General features: G+C 44.1%; 1 protein-coding gene across 3 annotated transcripts in view; it reads right to left on the reverse strand.

Moving 5' to 3' along the window:
• Positions 1-1939: 1939 nt before the first annotated feature.
• Positions 1940-24224, reverse strand: part of LOC147898134 (homogentisate prenyltransferase) — a 74033-nt gene continuing 51748 nt past the window's right edge. For all 3 annotated transcript variants that reach the window (XM_087379293.1, XM_087379292.1, XM_087379294.1), the window contains exons 7-12: positions 20846-20919; positions 20632-20724; positions 13995-14112; positions 2763-2825; positions 2337-2369; positions 1940-2187 (exon numbers count right to left, since the gene is read on the reverse strand). In XM_087379293.1, coding sequence (XP_087235419.1) covers positions 2113-2187; positions 2337-2369; positions 2763-2825; positions 13995-14112; positions 20632-20724; positions 20846-20919 — 456 coding nt within the window. In that variant the 3' untranslated portion in view covers positions 1940-2112. The remainder of the gene's footprint in view (positions 2188-2336; positions 2370-2762; positions 2826-13994; positions 14113-20631; positions 20725-20845; positions 20920-24224) is intronic.

The following is a 24224-nucleotide window of genomic DNA, read 5'->3' on the forward strand; positions in this document are numbered from 1 at the left end:
GTAGAGCCCAATAGTATTGATGAGAGGGGGCATCTTTGTTTCACTCCGATCGTGCTCTTAATCTAGGGGCATACACTCTCTCTCTCTAACTAAGTCACATAAACTCATCGCCCCCTAGATCATGGGATCTAAATCTCATGGAGTCTCCTAATCATGCAAGCTCATAGGACTATGTAAAAGGCCTTCCGAAAGTGTACAACGCAAGCGTAGAGTTTTTGAAATCTCGATCTCGCCTTCTCAAGGACAACTTGTAGGGTGAAGATGTGGTCAAGTACACTTGGTGAGAGTGCATGCAAAAAAAGTATGGGCACAAATAAAAGCCTTCGATTTAGAGTTGGTAGCGATGGGAGAGAGCTCCCCCCTATCCTTCCCCCTTCCTCTAATAGCCATACTCCTCTAAGGACACATCTACTTCTAGAGGGTCATGGGAGTGCGCATCCCTTCACAAAATGATTTGCTAGATTCAAGGGTGCCTTTCCCAAGATTTCTTTTTATCCCTTTCGATTAGGAAAAAGAGTTTAGCTAGCCGATGTGCTTTTCTCTTTTGCCTTGATGGACTCCTCTCTGTTCATGGTTTTCAAGTCGAGCCAAGCGACAAGCTTAAGACAAACAACTGAAGAGACCAATTCAAAGGACAAGGAGTGTGCAGTTGAGGATTCTTCAACCGATAAGAAATAGCAAGCTATGCAAAAGCGTTTGTCAATGATGCAGAAGCGTTTCAGGGCCACTCTAGCTTTTAGCAAACATACAATCATTTGAGATGACTTTGACTCTTGGTCGTGTTTTCAAAACTAGATCAAGCAGTTTGTTTAGCTTTAATTTTTTCACATTGCTTCTCGTTTGCAATTTGTGTGCTCACCCCATTCAGTTGAAGGGAGGGAGTGTTGGTTGAACTCTACATGGGGTAACATCCTTATCAAAGGTTTCGAAAACCCTCAATCGGATTGGTGGCTTAACGTAGAAACAACACTTTGATTGGGGCCACGTGATAGGCTCAATGATTGGAGAGACTCTCACATGGTCCAATCAAAGCAAGGAGGTGACCATTTTAGTGATTCCTTGGCTCCTATAAGTTGAGACTGGAGGTGTTCACTATTTTTTTTGCCCATGCCACGAGCCTGAACTGTCTCTCTTGATTCATGACTCTAGTTGTCTCTAGCAACTAGTAGTAGAAAGAAATGATCTTTGGGTTTGTAGGATTCTTAATCGAAACTATGTTTGTTACCAACAACAAACCTGATAAAATTTGAGGTTTGATAATATAGCCTTTTCGGGTCAATACAATCTTGCCATGTGACGGTTTCATGAGAGATGATAGTGTGAGCATTTTCAATTATTGAAGTTATATCATTTCATGTGAAATTGTTTTGCTATCAACAATCATGTCAATTGTATCAATAGATGATGTATTCAGTTTACTAGTAGACCTACAGGTACACTTTTCAACTTTATTAGTATTATCCGAAAAGGAGTGCTTTATTGGAGAGTTAATACTACTTATGAAAAATTTCTCCATGTATTTGTTTTGTATTTCTTGGAAAAGCCACGTTGCTCAAGTTGAAGGTTAAGTAGTTTTTTTCGCGAGCTTTCGTGCATGTTTTTTTGTCCCGAAAAATGCTTTGCATTAGTAAAAAGTTCACTTGATTTAAATTAGACGTGAGCCTAGAATGAAACTAATACCGTTCGTTAGGGATTCATCTCATTCAATCACGTTACGTGTGTGTTTCCTCGCAAATCAGTCATGTCTTTCCATCCTGAGCATATTCGTTTGATTGATTCCACAAACAAATTGAAGCTCACATAAAAACAACCCGTTGAAACTGGCATACATTCTTTAGGGCTGCTCAAAGAGTTGAATTAAATTAACTTGAAAGAGACCCCATGATACAACTTTGATATTTCAAATATTTATAAACTTGCAGAACAGACAGTAACAAAAATGTATAGCTTTCCGTAATACTTGACCTATAAATACTTGTAATTGAAAGGCTTGTGAACGAGCATACAAGGGTTGATACCGTGAAATAATCGGTTTTTAGCAAGATCTTTTAAGCACTTTAAAAGATTGTTACATAAGCATGAATGGCATATGAAACCAAAATATAGTTGTGTTCATATTAGAGGAAACAATGCATATTCTGCATAGAACAGATTCCAGATGAAGCGATAATATGCAGCAATTGCATCCTGCAAAAACATTTCTCAGTAAGAAAATCTTGATAGGAGTTTTTGATCAGGAATGCATTCACAGATTACCTAGTGGTGAAAAGAACCCTTCTCAAAACATCTGGAATTGTCACGAATTGTGACTAACAATCTGGGCGCTACTGACTCACCTTTGTGTACTTTGAAGCGTCCAACAGCCACGTCTGCCACAAACAGAAATTCCACTATTGAAATCAGAATGTAATTCTACGAGAATTCTTTGACCACTATTTCAATGCCTAAAGGCAGGTCTGTTTTGCCTGTACATTGATTTCACGTAGTAAAAGGATATTCTTGCAGAAAACACTCATTTCACAACATAGGTCACGCTTAATAAGTTCAACGATATACATACATTCAAAGCAAATACACCAGCATTATTTAGGGGGGAAATATGCATGACACCAATCCCAACAATTAATACAATTGAAAACCATCACGTTTTGTCAAAATATACAAATTTTCTAGACCATTATTCCCATAATATGCTGCTGACAGGAAGGAAGCCTGGTGGTTTTGGAAGGGTGCGTATAAACTCAATGGTAATAAAACCAAACCTGATAGGTCAGAGCTGCAGCCAGAGTTGCATGACCAATTACCATGACTCCCGTTCTGAAAGCCTACACAACACCATTTTAAAAAGCTTCTTTTATTGAAGACCGCATTTTCAGTTCTGTTTGAATACCATGAAGTGAAAAAACAGTATTCTTTTCATGGAAATTCTAATTTTACATCACTGAAGCACTGTACTTAGCTATATCAAAGGTGAAAACATCAAAACAATTTTGTAAGGACAATATCCAATATATGGTTCAGCCATAACTGGACTGAGATTGGATTTTCTAGCTACCGTAGTCACTAGCAGTTCTCATATACTGAAAGTACATCTAAACGTGAAATAATATGCTTGACAGTTTCTCCTGATATCAATTAGATGGGCAAAGATCAGAGCATTAAAAAGAGCCCCCAAAAAAAAAAAAAAAGCCACAGAATCGATACATAGTATATGCATACATGATGTAGTAACTTCACAAGCTCATAGCTGCATACTTAAATTCCTGAAGTGAAGGTGGAAGATAGCATCCCAGCCTGCATAAGACTTCAGAGTTGCTGAAGCTGCATTGTTCATTTTTTTTCCAATACATGACGTTTAACTAGAGTGATTTCACACATGCACGTTCCAAGCTGTAGCATGATGACGGTTAATTTGAAGTTCTCAACGTAACGTCAAAATATGAAATCAACAATAGAAGATGTTAAAACCATTCCTTCTAGTGAATGTGTGATGCAAGCTCAATGGTTTCATGACACATAGCTTCCGACTTGTATTGAATGATGCGCTTCTCCATCCATTCCACTGACATGGTACTATCCTGTTCCTGTTCCTGTTCTATCTCCTCTATGCACCATACATCATGTAAGAGTTTGCAATGGAGACACAGTGATGACAACTATGTGTCTTCCCCAAGAAGCCATTCTCAAAGCAGTGCTTTTGTAGAAGAGGCTGAGCTAGAAGGGGGAAGAAGGGGTGAGAGAGAGAGAGAGAGAGAGAGAGACTATATGATATGATATTTATTAATGGCCATTGGAGCCCCAACAGGATCTATAGGACAAAGGTGAATCCCTGAAAAAAATTACATGTTGCAGCTCTCAAAATAGCTGTCAACAACGAAAGGTTAATGTGTTTGCGTCACTGAGCACGGTTGCAAGCATGTGGGCCTAAGACTTTACTGCGATCTGCTAATACCTCGTTGATGTAAGCTCCTATCCTCTTTAGTGACTGGTCGACGAGCATGTGCAAGTTCCTGTGTGTGGACATCTATATTTTGTATTTCCCTTTGATGTGACAAAATATGAAGAGGGGAGAAGAGAAGAGTGGAGATGAGGAGAGACGGCATAGCTAGAGAGCACACCACAAATGACTAACTGTACACTAGATTTAGTTGAAAATGTAGAATATATACAAACCCATTTAGGGTTAGGGTTAGGATTAGGGAATCTAACCCTTTCTTTTATAGCACTCTATAAGGTTAGTGCTATGCACATATGATCACATGATGGGCAACACCACAAATGACTAATTGTACACTAGATTTAGTTGAAAATGTAGAATATATACAAACCCATTTAGGGTTAGGTTAGGGAATCTGACCTAACCCTTTCTTTTATAGCACTCTATAAGGTTAGTGCTATGCACATATAATCACATGATGGTACTATGCACACGTGATCACATGATGTTGAGCATGAACTCTCAACAGCTTCCCTTAAGATCAACATCATGAAGTAAGCCTTCCCTTAAGATGATGATTCTGGAGAATCGAAGAAGGACTGAGCATTACATTCCATCACACCCCTTTGATGGAAATGTCTTTCCTTTGCGTCAAACCAAGAGCTAGTCGGTGTTTCTCGAAAAGCTCTTTACCGAGTGGTTTGGTAAAGATGTCTGCAACATTCTCTTTGCTATCACAATGCTACAGTGTGATGCCACCAAGTAACACTCTTTCTCTTATGAAGTGCTCTCTGACATCAATGTGCCTTGTCCTGGAGTGATATTCTTGGCCAATGCTTGAGCCGATTGATTATCACAGTATATTGTTGTTGGCTTGACTCATCAAAGTAATCTGTTTCTGACAATAGTCTTTTGAGCCATATAGCCTCACATGCACCTGTAGTGAGTGCCCTATATTCTGCTTCAATCGAAGACAAAGAAACACTTGGCTGTTTGTTTGACAAAGTAATCTGTTTCTGACAATAGTCTTTTGAGCCATATAGCCTCACATGCACCTGTAGTGAGTACCCTATATTCTGCTTCAATCGAAGACAAAGAAACAATTGGTTGTTTGTTTGACAACCATGATATAGCACCTTGACCAAGGAAAAATGCATAAATGCATATCCCTGTCTCGATCTCTTGGTCTTATGATCTCCAACATAGTCACTGTCACAGTATCCATGCAACCATGGATGACTTCCTTTGTATTCTATTCCAAACTGTCTTGTACGTTTGATGTTTCTCAAGACTCTTTTGGTTGCATTCCAGTGAGATTAATTTGGATTTGCCATAGACTGTGCAAGTGAGCTTACTGCATAATAAATATCTGACCGAGTGATAGTCAGATATATAAGAGATCCGATGAGCTGCATGTAGTACCTGTCATTCACTGTAGGCTTTTCTGAATCTTTAGTAAGTTTCAAACTTTGTTCCATGGGAGTGGCTGCAATCTTGCAATCTGTCATATAAAACTTCTTCAAGAGACTGTCAACATACTTGAGCTGACTCATGAATGTGCTATCTGAATCTCTCCAGAACTCAATTCCAAGACAATAGTGCATAAGTCCAAGATCTTTCATGTCGAACTCTGCAGATAAGTCTTGTTTTAATTTTTTGATGAAACTATCCTTGCTTCCTATCACAATCAGATCATCTACGTACAAAAGTGCAATAGTAATGTCTTCCCCTTGAACTTTGTAATAGAGAGTATGATCTGCATTGGACTTCATGTATCCCAGATCAGCAAAATACTTGTCGATTTTGTTGTACCAACTTCTGGGTGTTTGCTTTAAGCCGTAGAGACTCTTCTTAAGATAGCAAACCTTATTCTCCTTTCCTGGTTCAACATAACCTATTGGTTGTTGCATGTAGACTTCCTCATCCAAGTAACCAATGAGAAATGCATTCTTGACATCGAGCTGATACACATTCCATCTGTTGAGTGTCGCTAGTGATATCAAGAACCGTATGGAATTCATCTTTGCTACTGGAGCATAAGTCTCATCATAATCCTCACCATATTGCTTTTGCAACTAGTCTGGCTTTGTATCTTTGAATACTTCCATCTGGATTGTACTTCACTTTGTATACCCATTAGTTTGCTATGGCCTTATTTCCTGGTGGAAAGTCGCATAATTTTCAAATATTATTCTTACACAAAGCATCCATTTCTTCATTCATAGCAATTTGTCATCCTGGCTTGTCTATTGAGTCTTCGAAGTATACTAACTCTTTTACAGCCATGATGGTAGTCATAAGGGCATAATTGGTGGTTTCCACCTAAATTGCTTTGCCTTTCTGAGCATATGTCAATCTCACTGGAGGTCTGCTTTTCCTAGTAGACCGTCTGAGCTGATGTGGCTCTGCTTGGGGTGTTGCTGGCAATTCTTGCTCTTCGTCATCAACCTTTTCTGTAGATAAATCTGAAGTCGATGCTTCTAACTTCTGTGTATTTGAGATTTTCCATTCTTATTCCTCATCAAAGATTACATCTCTAGAGATAATGACCTTTCGGTTGATGAAATCATACAATTTGTATGCTTTGCTTTCTTCACTGTAGCCAACCATGATGCATTTGCATGACTTCGCATCCAATTTCCTGCGTTGATCATCATGTATGTGGACATATGCTATGCAACCAAATATGCGGGGATGCCCAATGTGTGGCTTATGTCCAGTGAATGCTTCATAAGGATTCATACCTTGTATCGATTTGATCAGAAACCGATTAAGCAAGTAGTTCGCAATGGCTATTGCTTCTACCTAATACTGATTCGAAAGATGCTTTTCACTAAGCATTGCTCTAGCACTGTCTGCTAAGTCCCATTCTTCCTTTCAGCTCTTGCATTCTATTGAGGAGTATCTGCACATGTGAATTGTCTTCGAATGCCGTGACTTCTACAAAAGTTCATGATTGTTGAAGACATGTATTCGCCTTCTCTATCTGATCTCATGACTTTAATCTTTCTGTCTGTCTAGTTTTTTACCATAGCTTTGAATTCTTGAAATCTGAAAAAAACTTCAAATTTCTCTTTCAGAAAGTAGACCCAACAATAGCTGTTGTAGTCATCGATGAAAGTCAAGTAGTAAAGTGAACCATTGATGCTGCGGGTCTGGGCATAACCTCATACATGTGTATGAATCAAATCAAAAATACCTCGTGCAAATTGGTTCGCATTTGTTTGCCGAAGCAGCATGCTTCGCAAACTTTTTCAAGAAATTGTAGCTTAGGAATCCCAATTGCCATATTCTGATAGATGAGATCTAACGAGTACTTGAAATTGACATGACCATATCTCTTGTGCCATTTTGCAGATAGTGGCATCTGTTGCGGTTGAGCTGACATGACATGCTTATCCGTCCAAGATGACTCGATAGTTGTGTTCCGTCATTTGACCTACTCACAAAAGGTTCTTGCTGAGCTTCGGAACATAGAGTACATCTTTCATCAATCCTTTCATACCAGTGAAATTGTTCATAGCGATTTATTGTCTGCCGTGTAAATGACATTTTTCTGACCTTCCAATGGTTCCATCTCTGTGAACCATTCCTGATGATTTGTCATGTGAGATGATGTACCGTTGTCAATATACCAAGGATCCTGTTCTGCTTGGTCGACTTGATAGCTGAAACCCTCTTTTGGATTGTAGTCAGTGTCTAAGTAGACTGTATTAGTTTGTTGCATTTCCACGTTTGCAAGAAACATCTTCCCATGTTTATTTGCAAAATAACTGTGACTAGAATGTCCACCACGATGATTTCTTCTGCCGCGTAAATTCCCTCGATTACTGCTGGATTGACCACCTTGGTCGTACTGCTTCTTGTGGCAATCTCTTTCATAGTGTTCAAACTTATGACAGTAGTTGCACTGAATGTTTGACACGTTGGTGGATGCATTCCCTCGTGCTTGAAATTTTCCTCGGCTAAATTGATTTCCTCTTTGTTGATTCTGATGTTACTGAGGATGATGCTGACTTTGTTGATTTTGTTGTTGATGATGACCACTTTTCTAGAATGAATTACCTCTGCCTCTGCCTCTGTCTGAAGCTGTGAATTCCTGATCATTAGAATGAACTTTTCGTGCTTGAATGGCCTAAGTCCTAAGTTCTTCACCAAGTAGAACTGACTGAAGTTCTTCCAGTGTTGGGATTTGCCGTTGGATGGCAATACTTTGGACTAGATTCTCGTATGCTTCTCCTAGTCCATTCAGGATTACTTGAACTATTTCTACGGGATTTGTGGTCTCTTCTACTGCTGCAAGTTGATTGTTGTAGTCTTTTATCCGGAGTACATAAGTATGACCGGTTTCACTGCTATTGCGAAAACTCTGGTTAATCTGGTTTCTCAGTGTGAGAATCCTAGAAGTGTTCTTGGACTCATAAAGAGTTGCGAACATATCCCATGCTTCTTTCGATGTCTTAACTGTTTTGAGCTGTCCTATCATGACATCTTGCACATTCTGCTTGATCAGATGATAGGCATACTTGTCTTTCTTATCCCATTTTGCCTGAGCTCGTGCAATGGTAGAATCTGCTACAGGTGCGAAAACTATTTGTGTAGCTGTAGATCCCGTTGCTGGTGCTGTGACAATAGGTGGAGTAAAGCTACTGGTGGCTGGATCATCCAATGATCTAGGTGTAGATCCATCGACATACTCCCATTTATCCTGAAGTACAAGAATGGTCTTCATTCGGTATTTCCATGTACCGTAATTGGAGTTGTCTAGCTTATGCCAAAGATTGAGGTTGCTAGTCGTAGACATGGTACAAGAAATGTACTCAAAGTGTCATGAAAATCACTGTGTAAATCAACTGTAAAAAAACTGAGTATGCCAAGTGAAATCTCTGAACTATCGGTGGAGAACTGCAATATATAAAATCTGATCTGTGTTACAAGGCTTGTAGCAAATGATGCCGAGAATAGCCAAGAGGCTTTACAAGGCTGAAATGATGTGCACAATGCCGTGAAATAGCCGTATAGGCTTTACAATGGTGGCATGTGTGTATGAAATTAAATCTAGTGCTATCTGCCCACTGAATTAACAATGCCTCTGAACTCTCTGAAGTCGGCTCACTAAACTAATAATCGTCAGGTTTCAAATAATGTGATGATGTGAAACAGTATGTGAGCGTATGGACTACTCGAGTAGGTACTAGTCGGGAATTTCGAGCATGGCTTAGATTGGCAACTTAGGGAGATTCAAACGTCCCCTCTATGGCGATCTAGTCTACTCTAATCTAGATCTATACCAACAGTCGATCGATGAAAGAACAGCAAATAATTCCTTTTCTTTTATTCTTTTTAAGTGATGGGTCAGATGCATCGATGTAGAGACGAATGTGCATGTAAGAAGTGGTTTTGTCGGCGAGGCTCAAAAGTGAGTGTAACTTCCGCCGAAATGTACACGTGATGTGACAAGCGCATAGAGCACGAAAAAACAAGCGACTTTCCTTTTTGGAGCGCCCTCAAACTCTTCATGGATCAAGAGATACAACTTCATCTAGGTAGAGGGGCAAAAGGAGTGCAATGGTGCTCAATGATGATGTGTCACTGTGGGTCACATGCAGTGATGATGTGGCACTCTGCCTAGCAAGAGGTGTGCATGTGGAGTCATGTGATGAGGTGACAGGTGTGGTCACATGAAGTGCATGTGAAGAGGTAACTATGCCTGCAAGGGTCAGTGCTGATTGGACAGCTCAGGTGGCAATTTTGAGGTGGCACAGATGATGATGTCAGCAAATGGCGTGGTAGATGATGTGTCTATGATGACGTGGCACAAGTGACGTGGCTGTCACCGTGGCAACTAACGTGTCTGCTGAGCTGGAGTGCTGACGTGGATGGATAAGATGACGTGGCAAGATAAGCCCTCTTGCTCATGTGGCAGACGCGGGAGGATGCTGACGTGGCACTCAGGACTGACATGGCAGATAAGGTCTGCCACGTGTCAATTTTTGAGCTAGACCCTATCCTAACTTTACCAAGGGTGGCCAGGTTGCCATGTGTCGGGATGCGGTCTACCGGACGAAATCTAAAGAATTCCGACGGAATTCTTTCGATTCCATCTATGCAGAGAAGCGCTGGAGAGCAGGAGGTCGAAGCTACCAGTCAAGCTGGCCGATCGAAGATATGCATGAGAGAAGGGCACTGTAGAAGGCCTCTGCAGTCCCATTCAGTTGGAGGCACTGAAGCATCGCTTGCAAAGAGGAGCTAGGAGCTTGGCATGGCATCATTTAGAGATGCAGAAGGTCGTGGAGTCGAGCATTGCGGGCGCACTTTGCGTTGTGCTAGCAGCTTGGCGCTGCGTGGGCGGCTTTCTATGGCTGAGCTTGGAGAGGTAGCAGACGACTACGTAGGCCCGTTTACTATCGATGGTCGTTGGAGTAGTTGTCTGAAGGCTCATGGTTTGAAGGCTGCCATTGCTCCGTTAATGGAGGCTCTGAGTTGGAGAGCCTTCATTGAGGCTATAGAGGAAGCTGCCTGGTCAGAGACGTTCGTTGGGAGCCGAGTCGAAGACGTTCGTTGGAGTCGCCCATGAAGAAGATGGTCCTGGCTATAGTAGGAGGCCGTGCTAGTTGGGCAATGGAGATCGGCTTGAGAAGCTGAAGCTATCAAAGTGCTAGGATGTCGGAGCAACCGCTACAGAAGGTGGCTAGCCGCTGGCACTGGAGATTGGTTGGTTTTGCTCATAGATGGCTACTGCCTTAGTCGTTCGCAGATGGAGCTATGGTCATGGTCAGCAATGCTGGAGTAGGCAGTGGAATATTGGATCCGATGGGCGCAGCGTGCAGCTCAAATTTGGCTCATTGGAAGCCAACCTAGTGCCTTTGGAGTGCTAGTCAAACTCTTCGTTAGTCAGCCGTGTTGCTCGCTTTCATGGAGGAGTGTTGGAGCTCGTTGAGTCTCAGCTGGCGTTGAATGGAAGAGGTCGGCCGGTGAAGTGCCTTTCGTAAAAGGCAATTGCCTTTCGTAGTTGATGAAGCTCTCGAGCTCCCGAGAAGGCTTGACACCACCGCCTCTACGAGATTTACAGTAAGGTGGGCCAATCCTCAAAGAGCCTATCTTTGTGAATGAAGGTACAGATCTCTTTTTCAGAGAAGAAGAGAACGCTCCATATCTCTAGAGATTATTTCTCATGAAATCTCTCACAACTCAAATCCCTCTTTCTCGTAGAGGGAGTACTAGAGCACTCTCACTCCTTAAGGAGACTAATGCACAAAAATCTCTCAATGCGGAATGAACGAAAACTTCTCAAAAGAGTCATATGGACAGAAATCCTCTCAAATGACGGAATTTCTATCACTCAACGGAATTTCAAATGCAGCTATACTGGGTTTCAACAAGGAAGATGGCTCAAATAATGGCTCTCAAGCAAATGAGGTAAAAAAGGTCAATTGATGGGCCCAACCTAAAAAAGCAATGATTGTCACGGTATGTATGTAATTACTCCATAAAGCACCACCCCAAGTGTTAGAGCTCAACTGTCAACAAGTCCCTGAAATCAGGCTGAGTGCAAGCCCAAAGACAACAACTTGCACTCTCTTGATGACAATGAGAGTGCTCACACACTTAAGCATATAGTCCTTGCTTAGTGTAATGTTGAGCAAGCCAGCGGAGAAAACTTGTTTTTTTCTTTTTGCAAAGAAAGGAACCTTCTATTAATGCTTGAAAAACTTCATACAAAACAGTAGCCCCGAAGGTGCTGAGCATGGAAAAAACTGATAAAGGCTAAAAGAAGAAACCAGCCTGTTCTAGACAAGCCCAGCTCCTTGCCTAGGGAGTCTCTCGTAAAGGGGCCAAAACCCAAGTGAGGGGACTAAACAACCAGCGAATCCGTCGCAGAGTGAATATGTAGACAACTCCTGCAAGCCAAGCCTTGCAGAAACGTGTGTGCCTCGCAACAGTCGCCATAGAGCCCAGGGTCCCACGCTCCCAAGTGGAGCGCAGGATGTAAATGATATCTTGCCTGATGGCGACCAAGGTAGCCGAGGGTGGAACCGGATGCTTGCCCATCACCAGACTAGTTCCACACCATGATACTGGCTACTACCTCCCACACGCTATTCTCCAAAGGGGAATGAGGATCCAGACTATCAGGAGGGACCACTCATGGAGCTCTATCCTCTAAATGCTCTGACCCTGTATCCGGTAAGCTGGAGAGACCTCATCAATCTGGATCGCGTGACCTCCCTCAGTCAACTAGGCCACCATCCCCCAAGTGTAGTCCCTATAAAGGCTCTGCATGCGGGTCATAGTCCTGAGGGCTCCCATCCAAATCCTCACTGTGCTACAACATCTCGAAAGGTAGTGAGGGATTGTCTCCAGAACTCTAGTAGAGCAACAGTGACACTGCCCATCCACCCGCATCTGCAACCACAGGCCTATTAGCAAGCCTCCATGAGCAGCCAGCTAGAAGAAGTAGGAGATCTTCCTTGGCCGCAAACTGGACCATAGGCACGTCCAAAACCTGGAACGGACCTCCTAGGGCACCCTCTGGGCCACCCAATGCCTCTCCCTCGAAGGGGTTCATGTCAAAGAGTCCATCTGAAGCCTCCTACCAATCCGAGTGGTATAGGAGAAAATGGGCACCTCGTCCACCTACTCGATGAGGCCGATTCTAGAAGGCCAAAAACACTCTCCTAGATCCCACTGGACCTCTCTCAGGGGCCTACCTTCCCAAAGCCAGAGGCACCATCTAGGGGCATCCTGCTCTAGGATGTTGAGGGGATCAGTTTGCCACTCCTTCCCCAATCGGCCCACCACTCTGATCATTTGCCAATGAATCCCATTCAGACTCCCGTCCATCTCTGGGTCTCTCTCAGTGAGTGCCTGAAGTAGGCCTCCAGACCTTACACGGAAGAAATCAGGCTGCTTGCTGCCTCGTTGGATCATCATCCTCAAGGGGGACCCTGGTCCGAGAAAATGAACCCAACCATCTAGTGTCCATCCACATGTGGAGTCCCTTCTACCAAGACTCAGGGATGGCTATGTCAATCTCCCTCATCCGCTGCCTTGGCCCTCGCATATGCGCGGAGAAAACTTGTTTTCTCTGACTAGCTGACTAGCTACTAGTGATTACATCAGCGATCCAACACGATCTCCTAATTGATGCCTCAATCAATCCATTATGCTCATATGGATGCATTACAAGTGAGCATCTACAAACTAACCTAAAGGCGAGGTGCAGCATTCACATTCCAACCTTTACATATATACATACACACTCTCTTCTACCTACAAAATGTAGCGGTACTATCTACTTGAGTCCTGCTACTGCAGGGTACCTTGTCTTGATTTGATCCTTGATGTTGTCTCAAACTGCAATTTTTTGCTTTTCGTTTTCCTTATCCACCATAATACATATCCCGAGCCATGAGAGGGAGTACAAAAGTCCTAAGTGAGGATAAAAAAGGGGAGGGGAAGGGAAGAGTTTTCCATGGAGGAAAAGGGGGGGGTGGGAGTTTCGAAACTAGGTCAGGTACTTGGATATTGGAGACAACGAGGCCCCATCTACCAACCGGTCAGCTAATTGAGAGAGAGAGAGAGAGAGAGAGAGATTGAAATCTGTGGAAGGTGAAAAATAGCTTAGTAGACCAACGAACAGCTGCATCATGTGATGTAGGCCCCAGGAAGCAAGGGTAGTAGAGGTGCCTAGGTGTGCCTCTACTGCAAGAGACAGAAAAAGGAAGGGAGGGAAGAGAGAGGCAGAGAGAGAGAGAGACCATTTCCAAACTCTTCTTCATTACAAGAAATAGTCAAGAAACTGATTTGATGGAGCTTCAGCCGCCTTCACACAATGCCTGAAAATGGAATAGCCCATCGTGGAATCATACACAAATATAGATTATATAAGATGACTATCAAATTGGGATAGCAACCAACTAGTGAGTGGACTCCAATATTACTTCATGTATGGGGAAAGCTCTCTATTTTAATGAGATTAATAAGTACAATTGTACTGCATCATCAAATTTTTGTCATCTTAGCAGCCTATACTGTAAAATTTGAATGAATTTACCTGTGGCAAAGCATATGCAACTATGATAGCTCCCAAGTAATTTGCTAGGAGTAAACCGGAACCAATAAAAGCAATATTTCGCACGCCAAGCTTTGTTGCAAACGTGGAGATTTGGAACCTGAAGCAGTCATAAAAAATCGTCAATTACAAGAAATGCTTAGCCTGAAAGCACACCAAACCAATCATATCAGCCTATAAATAGAGCAGAGCCAAAGCTTATGTGGGACGTGCAGCAGCGGATCTGGACAGACATGCAGAGAGACAGCACACCACACATGAGCTGAACAAGAGAGAGAGAGAGAGAGAGAGAGAGAGAGAGAGAGAGAGAGAGAGAGACCAAAAGAAATGCAAGGGATCTCAGGACAAAACCCCCAAGAACAGTGAGGAAAACCTCTGCTATAGATAGGCACCACTGCTCCAAAAGGAGATGACAACAATGAGGGAAGGGGGACCTATATATAGGCTGTCTCCCCCTCCCTAGTCAGCTGCAATTATGGGCCGACCCCCTGCTCTAGGGGCCAACCAGCCAGCAAGGTGGGCTGACCCACCTTTAGCCTCCACGGGCTGCCACACCCAGCCCTATAAGAGGGCTTGACCCTCCAGCCAATAGGCCGACTCAGCAGCTCTCTAGGAGCCGATCACATCGGCCCTATATAGAGCTTGCTAGCCAGCCATATGGAGGGCTATCTCCCTGCCCCGGCTGAAGGCTCTACTGGGCTGACCTCCTCCAGCCCTGGTATGGACTGCCATGCATCCATAAAGGAGGCTGACCCCTCCTGCAACAGGCCGACAGCAAGAAAGGGTGGTCGCCCATCAGGTCAGGCCACCTCAGCGAAGAAAAGGCCTCTACAGGAGCAGCCTTGCAGCTCCAGGGACAGCGATGTAGGCCCCCAACTCTGGGCTGACACGTGACAACCATCCTACCCTACTCTACACTCACAGGGGTTGGGCACACCCACAACAAAGGCCCTCACTCAGCCTATCCTAACCTCTCACAGGTCGGGCACACCCACAAGCAAGGCCTTTCTCTCTCTATAGTGACATCAAGAGATGCTGACCTCCAACACCCTCTCTCATCTCCTGGATGGAACATGATAGCTAGGGAGCTAGGTGTGCCGTTGCAACAACTGGAGAAATCCATTGTGTGATGCTCCGTCGCTGAACACCGTCATAGGGATTGTCGAAGAAGCCCCTCTTGGCACGAACCATCTCAGCTCGATCATTGGAAACCTGGTACTATTGCTCCCAGGCCACAAGTGATAGGTATACTCCTTTGGTCCAGTACTGGTACAATAATCCAACTGGTCCAGTTGGTACAACAATCCAAACTGTGATAGGTATACTCCTTTGGTCCAGTACTGGTACAATAATCCAACTGGTCCAGTTGGTACAACAATCCAAACTGGTACAACCATCCAACTGATACTGCCGTCGGTGCAAGGTCTGCTTCCCTGCATGGACACCTGTATCTCAGAGCTATACAGCCCCCTCTCAGGTCCAAACTGGTACATTGTGCCCAGATCGATAAACCTCCATGCTCCAGTAACAATGGGCATATGAGAGCTCACAAGGATCAATCTACTGTGTCTGGATTTGTAGATTGTCTAGATTCCCGAACTGGCAATCTTCAAACCCATCCAGATGTCCAGCAACTGCATCAGACAATAGCTGCAGCAGGGTCTGGATCTGTCAAGTCGTGACGTCCAAACAAAATACATACTGATAAGATACTGCCACCTGATTCAGCGGGAACACCTTCTTGCAGCTTGAGGTCCTGCCTAAAAGCCTGCCTCGATCAACGACTCCTTCGCCACCACTGCACCTGTCGGGCAGGTACCGCTGCCACTAACAAGCAAACAATCCTCCATCTAGATCCAGAAAACCTGCTGGCATCGCATCTTGCTGCGTGCTACTAGAAGGCTGGAACAAACACCGTAGTGACAGCAGAACCATCCTTCGGGTCACTAGTCCCCTCACTATTGCTTTGAGGACACTACTGCCAATAATGAGCTTTCTGGCCACATCGGTTACATGTATGTGAGGCCTTGAGTGCTTCCGATTCCTCAGCTGTCAACTTCTTCTGTCCATTCTGCTCAACTGCCAAAGCCTCAAGCTGACTCTCATAGGTACGATCTACAAATCTATCCTCTTGGTCAAGCACCATTGTGACCAAGTCCCAGGTCAACATATTCATCCTTCCCCTGGTTATTGAGGACGAATAGAATGCACCATATTGAGAAGATAGCTAGGACAACAATGTTATGGCCATGTCCACGAAAGATAGCTGCTTCCCCGTCGGGAGGATCTCTTGCTGAAGTTCCTGGTACTTGTTGATGTGCTCCAGCATCGATGAAGACTTCTTGGGATCCAACAATCTCATCTGGACTTCCAGTGAGAGGTTTGATTGTACAAGGATGCCAAGTGCTCCCAGATACTCTTGGCCACCATCATATGCTTCACGTGATTAATCACCTGAGGAGTATAGTTAAGAAATATAAATGACCTTACCCTGCCATTGACACGGTCCCACAACTAAGCCAAGGTTCATTCTCCTTCTGCACAGGATCCCTTGATTGGATGCAAGGGGATCGGGCCTATCAACTCCAACCAAAATGAAGTCTACCAGATCATACGACTATAACATATACTCCATCATGACCCACCAGACACCGTAATTGAGACCATCCAATTGACAGTCGAACAAAAAGGTGGGAAAAACTGGAATTTTTGCCTTGCTTTCCACCATCTCAGCTAGTCGGAGTGAAGAGGAAATCGAACTGGAAGAGAGCGTGGATGGGAAAGAAGGTGAGAAGGGGAGTAACAGAAGAGAGGAGAGGAGAGGGATCAAGAAGATGATGAAGAGGCTGAAATCCTAAGTACCTTCACACCTGCACAGTCCTGACCCTCCAGAACTCCTCCTTTCGAATCTGAAAACACCCTTTAAAGTCACGCCTTCGTTGAAACATGTACGGTCCACACCTCTGCTCACAAACACCTCCGAACAGAAGCCCTAAAACCCCCTTTCCGTTTGCTGGCTCAACACTCCCTCCACACCTCCGGTCTCTAGCCAACCGTGGCTCTCATACCATGTGAGAACTGCAGCTGATTTGGACAGAAATGGAGAGAGAGAGAGAGAGAGAGAGCACCACACATGAACTGAACAATAGAGGAGACAGAGAGAGAGAGAGAGAGAGAGAGAGAGAGAGAGAGAGAGAGAAATGCAAGGGATCTAGGGACAAAACCCCCAAGAACGGTGGGGAAAACCTCTGCTATAGATAGGCACCACTGCTCAAAAATGAGATGACAACAATGAGGGAAGGGGGGCCTATATATAGGCTGCCTCCCCCTCCCTAGTTGGCTGCAATTAGAGGCTGACCAGCCAGCAAGGTGAGCCGACCTAGCTCTAGCCTCCAAGGGATGCCACACCCATCCCTATAAGAGGGCTCTACCCTCCAGTCAATAGGCTCACTCAACAGCTCTCTAGGAGCCGATCCATCAGCCCTATATAGAGCCTGCTAGCCAGCCATATGGAGGGCTAACTCCCTGCCCCAAGCACCCCGGCTGAAGGCTCTACTGGGCTGACCTCCTCCAGCCCTGGTATGGACTGCCACGCAGCCATACAGGAGGCTGATCCCTCCTGGAACAGGCTGACAGCAAGAAAAGGTGGCAGACCATCAGGTCGGCCCACCTCAGCCAACAAAAGGCCTCTATAGGAGCAGCCCTACAGCTCCAGGGACAGCCACGCAGGCCTCCAACTCTGGGCTGACAAGGGGCAACCATCCTACCCTACTCTACGCTCATAAGGGGTGGGCACCCAAACAACAAAGGCCCTCACTCAGCCAACCCTACCTCTCACAGGGCGGGCACACCCACAAGCAAGGCCCTCTCTCTCTACAATGACATCATGAAATGTTGACCTCCAATAGTTTACACACATACACATACACCCCTCTGACGTATGTACAGACAATCATAAAATCATGTTTTTTCAAAACATTTCAGCCTTGTTGAAAGCTGGCTGTACTACAGCTCCTGAAATGAGTATACTTCATAATGACTATCCCTTAGATAATGACTTAAAGATGTAACTCACCCTTCAAACATGAGCCGTTTGAATGGATCTTATGGACCAAGGTGCTAGATGATGACATGGGTGATTTTCTGTAGAGCCTTGTCCTTCCTTATATCGTGTAAATGTCAACATGACTCCTCCTTATGGAAGGCATCCATGGCAGCAGAAGAGGCATAACCTAGAAAAAGGGTATTCCAGATTTTTAATTAGCACTTTCATACAATCTAAATGTCATAACGCATGAAATGCCAGCTTTAGCATTTTTTAATAGTTTCATCCTCACACTCTTGTGAAATGATGAAGCCAATGCATGGCCACAATGATACCATGAAGGCTAGATCATAGACAATAGGAGCTATCCTTGGCCATTTGGTGACTTCTGGAAGACAAAGATACTGCCTTAAGTTTTATCTAAGTACTATGACTGAATGACATCTCTTTGTAGCAGTCTCAACTAGATGCCCAATACCTTGGCAAAGACATAAAAAAGCTATTTCAAACCAATTGATGTCCCTCAATTCCTCTTGGAGTGGAGCCCTATCTTGGCCTCATACAGTGCGAGGGTGCATGTATGACTTTCTAAACAGCATACCAGTTACGAGCCAAAATGTTTATAAAAGGCTCAAGGAGAGGTGATCCATGGGTGTTTTCTACATGGAAGCTCTCTCAAAATTTTACAAAGAGTAAGTTAATAAGCATTTTAGGACCTATAATGTTTGAAACACATCATAGCTTTGATCGACACGGAGTGCCCAATGCATCTCTTGGTCTAATGGAAAAGGATGACTATTGCAGACATTGTCTAAAAAATCATGTACTACCATTCAATGGCCTGATTGATGATTGTTGGAGCCTGTCATTGTGTGAGACATGGTAGACAAAATGCAAGATGAGACTTTGGGAAAGTACGCTCTAATGCTTGAAATAGACACATTCTCTAGGAGAAAAGGAGACGCCTTAAGTAGCCCATGTCAAATGCCTTAAGATGCAAAGAGACCCGTTCTCAAAGGGGGGAAGGAGAGGCCTCAAGAGCTCCACATCTACACAAAAATCTTTTCATTGGCTCCATTTCCTTTTGTTTATCACTGAGGATTGAGTAACGTTTCTCACATCATGAGCCGTAGACATTTGTAAATTTGGGCTCCTAATCATATCGTGCAAAGAGCACCTCTACTAAGTTCGCACACTATGCAGCATTCTTTGAAAATAAAAGATTTGACAGCCTCTCGAGAATGATAGTAGAGATCATATTCTTTGCAAAAGATGATAGTCATCCCCTCAGGGTTTAAAAGCTTACCTAGATGCATTGCAAACCTTTGTGAGGACTTAAACTCTTTGTGAATCTGTCCAAGTCTAAACTCTAGACTAAACTCTCTAAATCTGTCCAAGACTACAGTGATGGTGTTCACAACCTCCTAACTTCTTTACAAGGTTCCTCTTCACCTTTGAGAAATGGTATGTAAGGTGGTAAGCCTTAGTTCTATGGACTCATCCTTTAGGATGTCCAACTTGGGCACCAAACAATAGAAACTTTACATAAGCATTTCCTTAGAGGGAGTTAGGGGGTTAAGGCACAGACACCCTACCTTCCTTCTGGCTGAGACAAGTATGATACCTGGAGGCATTATGTCAGTTTACGGCTTACCTCAACAAAGTTGAAAAGATGGACATCAGTAGGATACCACACAAGGCAATGGAAGCTACGCAAGTCACTGGATGGCACAGAGAGGGAATGAATGGATGGAATGGAATCATGGGATATAACAGAAGCTGATATCTTAGAAGATGCATCTGAAGTGAAATTAGGGAGATAGTGAAAATTGTACACAAACTATGGCAAACCCCGGGGACAAAAATGCAGTTCTACAAACAGGAAATTAAATCAATGGAAAGCTATGGAATGCAGAAATACCTCGGGGAAGACATACCATCTGCAAAATCAGAACCACTTCACATGATCTAGAAGTGGAGAGGGGCATGTGTGCACGACCAAAGATCCCTAGAGAAGTAAGGACCAGCAAAATCTGCCCCACAGGGGAGGTTGAAATTGAGCAGCATGTATCCTGAGATATAGAGCCTATACACATCTCAGAGAAGGTTATGGGGATAGCAGAAATAATATGAAAAATCCACTGGAGCAGCCAGCCAAAACGCTAGCAAGCTACTTAAATGAAGTTTTGGAACATCGCAACAAGGTACTAGGGCTACTACACAAGCTAGCCCGACAAGTGCTCACTATATAGCAAGTTCGTAATATTTTGCTTTCACTGGATGTAAGAGATCACTATTAGTTAATTGTGATCGCATGTCCCATAGATCCTAAAGGTCTCAAGTGGACTCTAATACAATTATCATATCATATCATCCATCTCTCTCTCTCTCTCTCTCTCTCTCTCCCCCTCCCCCCCCCAAAAGACTACAATTCTGTAAAATTCAGTCATGCAACCAAAAGATTCATTATCGTGCACAGCACAACAACAATGTAACATTTTAAGCTGCATCAAATCCCTGGTCTTTCTATATTACTACTCAGATCTCATGGGTTTTGTCTTTTTGGGCACTCACTTCCGATCGCCCTCCACATCTGGAAGATCTTTTGTGATGGCGATGACAGTAGCAAATAAGGTCACGAAGATCGTGATGAATATTACAGGAGGACTGCAACCATGATTTAAATCTTGAGTCAGGACAGCATTTTGAAAACAAATAGTAAAGGAGAGCACAGGTGCACCCTTATCATCTATTTTTCATAAAAGATTCACCAGTTTAATAAACTCGCCTCCATTCAAATGAAAGCCCAAGTGCGGCCCTTGTTGCATAGTACACACCAAAGTTCAATAAGAAACCACGAACCTGCATTGCAAAAACAAGTCAATCAATCGAGGACACAAATATGCCCCAAGATACACTTTGCAGAGATAGAAAGGATTAATATTCCAAGCCCATCTTTCCAAGATTTACTCAACTGTACGAGCAACAACCTGCAATTTAAGATCAAACAGAGTGCATGGTAAAGCAGAAATAAATAGGATTGCAGACAGCAGTTCTTGGTAGTTCCTACTCTTCAATGCAGAGCAGGGACTTGCTGCTAGACACACCTACTCCTTGGCCTCTTTCCTCCCCCCTCTCCCTGCGCTTCCTTTCCATCTCCCTGCTGGTCAGAGGTCTTCTCAGGTTTGATAGAGCCCCCCATCTTCCCCTTGATGTGAAGCTGCTTTGCACACTCCTACATCTCTTTTATGTCCCCATTGCTTGCTTTATGCTTGCCCTTCACTGCTCATTTTCATGTTCTTTCAGTCCCTTGTGGTGATTGTGTACCTCCTCTTGTCTTTGCCTCGTGAATGCTCCTGCTTCTTGAATGTTCCTTCTCCTTCCCTTTCTCCAATGCATCTTTTCTCTTCAAGGTGGTAGATGTTGCCTATCTCCATCATTCTCATGGTCAATTTTGTTGGGAATCACAACTGCCCTGCATGCAAGACTAACACAGGGCAGAAATTGGTGTACGTTAATCCCACTTGCAAAGTTGTAGTTGGTTGTGGAGCCTTTTATAGATTGGCAGTACTTTTCATTCTCGACTAAATGGGGCCTTTTGGAGTTGCTTGGCACACTACATGATGGCAATGCTGTGGCTCCTGTTGCACAGTGCTTGCTTGACTAGCTGCAAGATTTTGAACTTGGTATCAGAGCCTAGTTGTAGGCTAATCCTGGGCATAGCAGACAGAGTCAGATGCAAGGGGGTGGGCCTGCCTTGCTTGCAAGACTAAGACATGGCAGAGATTGATGTGGGTTACCATTTCTCCCCGCATCTAACAGTGGTATTACAGCAGGATCTCTTGCTCCTACTGTCTCCCCCCATGCTCATTTGCAGCTCAGCTCACTCTATTGCACTTCAACTTGCTTCAAAATCTCTTTCAGAAGCTCATCTTTCTGTGTCACAGCTTCCAAAAGTTGCCTTCAGCTCTCGTGCTGCTGCAGAGCACTCCCGCAACCTTTTCCAGCTGCTTGTCAACTGCCGCAACTGATGTTTCAGCTTCCGAGGTGTCATTGCAGCTCCCGCTTTACAACCTGCATTTGTGTCACCAGATTTGCAGCTTCTCTTGCTGTTTGGTACAGCCACACCTTGCAGGAGTTCCAAATGTCAACCGTGACAGCGTTCCAAGCTTTTTTGAGCTTTCAAGCTATCAGTTCGTTGACAAACTTGTTGGAAATAATTTCAGAACAGCCACAACTATTCCCTGCATCATTTTGACCTATCAAACATTTTTTCAGATCCGTCCATACAGCTGTACAGACGTCTATAGCTATACAGATGTTCGTAAAACCGTACAGATTTCTACCAAGTCGTCAAACGGCTACTTCCTGCAGCTTCTATTTATTTCTCCCACTTCCAATTTCAGTTCAGCTGTCTTTTGGGCTGCCAGTTGCCTCCAACAGTTTGCAAACTTGCCCCATTCAGGACAAGCTTGATGGCACCAATCATCCCATGCGGTCGTACATGCTGCACTACTTGTTGGTAGCCAAGAATTTCTGGAGTGTTGTTACAGGATCAGAGACTAGAGCTGTCTCTTAGGCACAGAGAACCGCTCCCAAAAGCACTATTTGATGGCACGAATTATCCCAATCCTCATGCCTATTACATAGTAATGTTAAGTAAATAGCAGGTGTGAATTTAATTTTCGAGATTAGTCTTGCGGCTTGCCTCTTTAGTCTTTAGTATTTAGATTTTATAATTTTACTTATACAAGAATCCTAATAGCTACTCTTTGTAGGTGGGGGTGCATTTTCTTTTTTGTCATTATAGTTGATGAGGTCTTCAAGAAATATACCATGCTTATCCTAATGCAATGCTTTCGGAAGGAGGTATGCATCTCTATCAGAGACCAAGCCCTCATCTGTAAAGGAAGAGGAGGCCTTGTAAGCAGGATGCAAGAGGGCGGCAAACCATGGATGGGTTGTTTAATCCACTTCTACTTTTTGTTGGTAAGATAGAGAATGTCATTGTACTTTGGTGTGGTATCGAAGATATCACTAAAGTTCAAAGAAAATAACTACAAATTAGAGATTATTAGTTAACATTCGAAATTAAAGAATTGACATTAGCACCATAGGTTAGAGATTTACCATGATGGTATAACATCCGTATCTAGAACGGCAGAGAAGCTAATCTCTGCAATGGCCTCTTTTATGAAGTGATCAAGAAGCCCTAAAGTAGCTTCCTCGATGTCCGTCATGCACACACTCTGTACAAGTACATAACCACAAGGACAATCGTTGTCACCTTGTGCCAAAAGATCTCTCTCGAGCAAAGCCGTTGAACGGCTTCAACTTCTTGTTGGGTTACACTTGACTCCCATTCCAACCATTGCTTGAACTCGTCATAGTCTACCATCTTTTGAAGCTTGTTTTGGACATCATAGAGCAGCTCGAGGAGTAACCACATAAATATATCTTTAAGGGCTTCTTTAGTTGGAGTTGAGCATCTCCTGATGCATCATGTGTAGATCATGAGTGGGCGGCTTTGTTGTGGGTGTGCCCGCCCCTTGTGAGCACAGTATAGAGTAGGGTTAGATGTGTACCTGGGCATGTGCCTATGCCAGGTCTAGTGGTGTATCTGGCCACCTTTGCCTATGTGGAGGCTCCACCAAGATGATGTGCAGATGCCAGGAGGGGACTACATCTGTGCGGGCCAGTTTGGCACGGTTCAGAGCATGGCTCAAGACCCTGTGGGCACGATGGCAGGCCGACACCTTGGCTATGCCTATTTCCAGGAGGCTACGGATCAGATGCGGCACTGTTTAGGACCCCTTTGTGACCTGTTTGCTGCCACAATGGCAGCCCTTTGGAGATGCCTGGTTCGGCCTTTACAGGGGGCCTTGTAGGCCACCCTTTGGGACAGCCAACCTGACCTGCCTTGTCGGGTTAGCAGGCGACCGGCATGGAGGGGTGGACGGACCTGCTGGTCCGGTCACCAAGGCTGCTTGGTCGGCCCTTTTATGGCAGGCTGGTCAGCCCACTACAGCAGGCCAACCTGAGCAGGATGATGCTATATATAGGTCCCCCCTTCTTGTTGTATTCATCTCATCGTTGGAGGTTTTTCCCAGCAGATTGAGGGCTTTTCCCTGAGATCCCTTGTAGTGTCTCCCTCTCCATCTTGCAGG

The sequence above is a fragment of the Dipteris shenzhenensis genome, chromosome 9, assembly GCF_047967505.1.
Source record: "Dipteris shenzhenensis isolate YYH24624 ecotype China chromosome 9, Dip_SZ_1.0, whole genome shotgun sequence".
Classification (NCBI taxonomy): Eukaryota; Viridiplantae; Streptophyta; class Polypodiopsida; order Gleicheniales; family Dipteridaceae; genus Dipteris; species Dipteris shenzhenensis.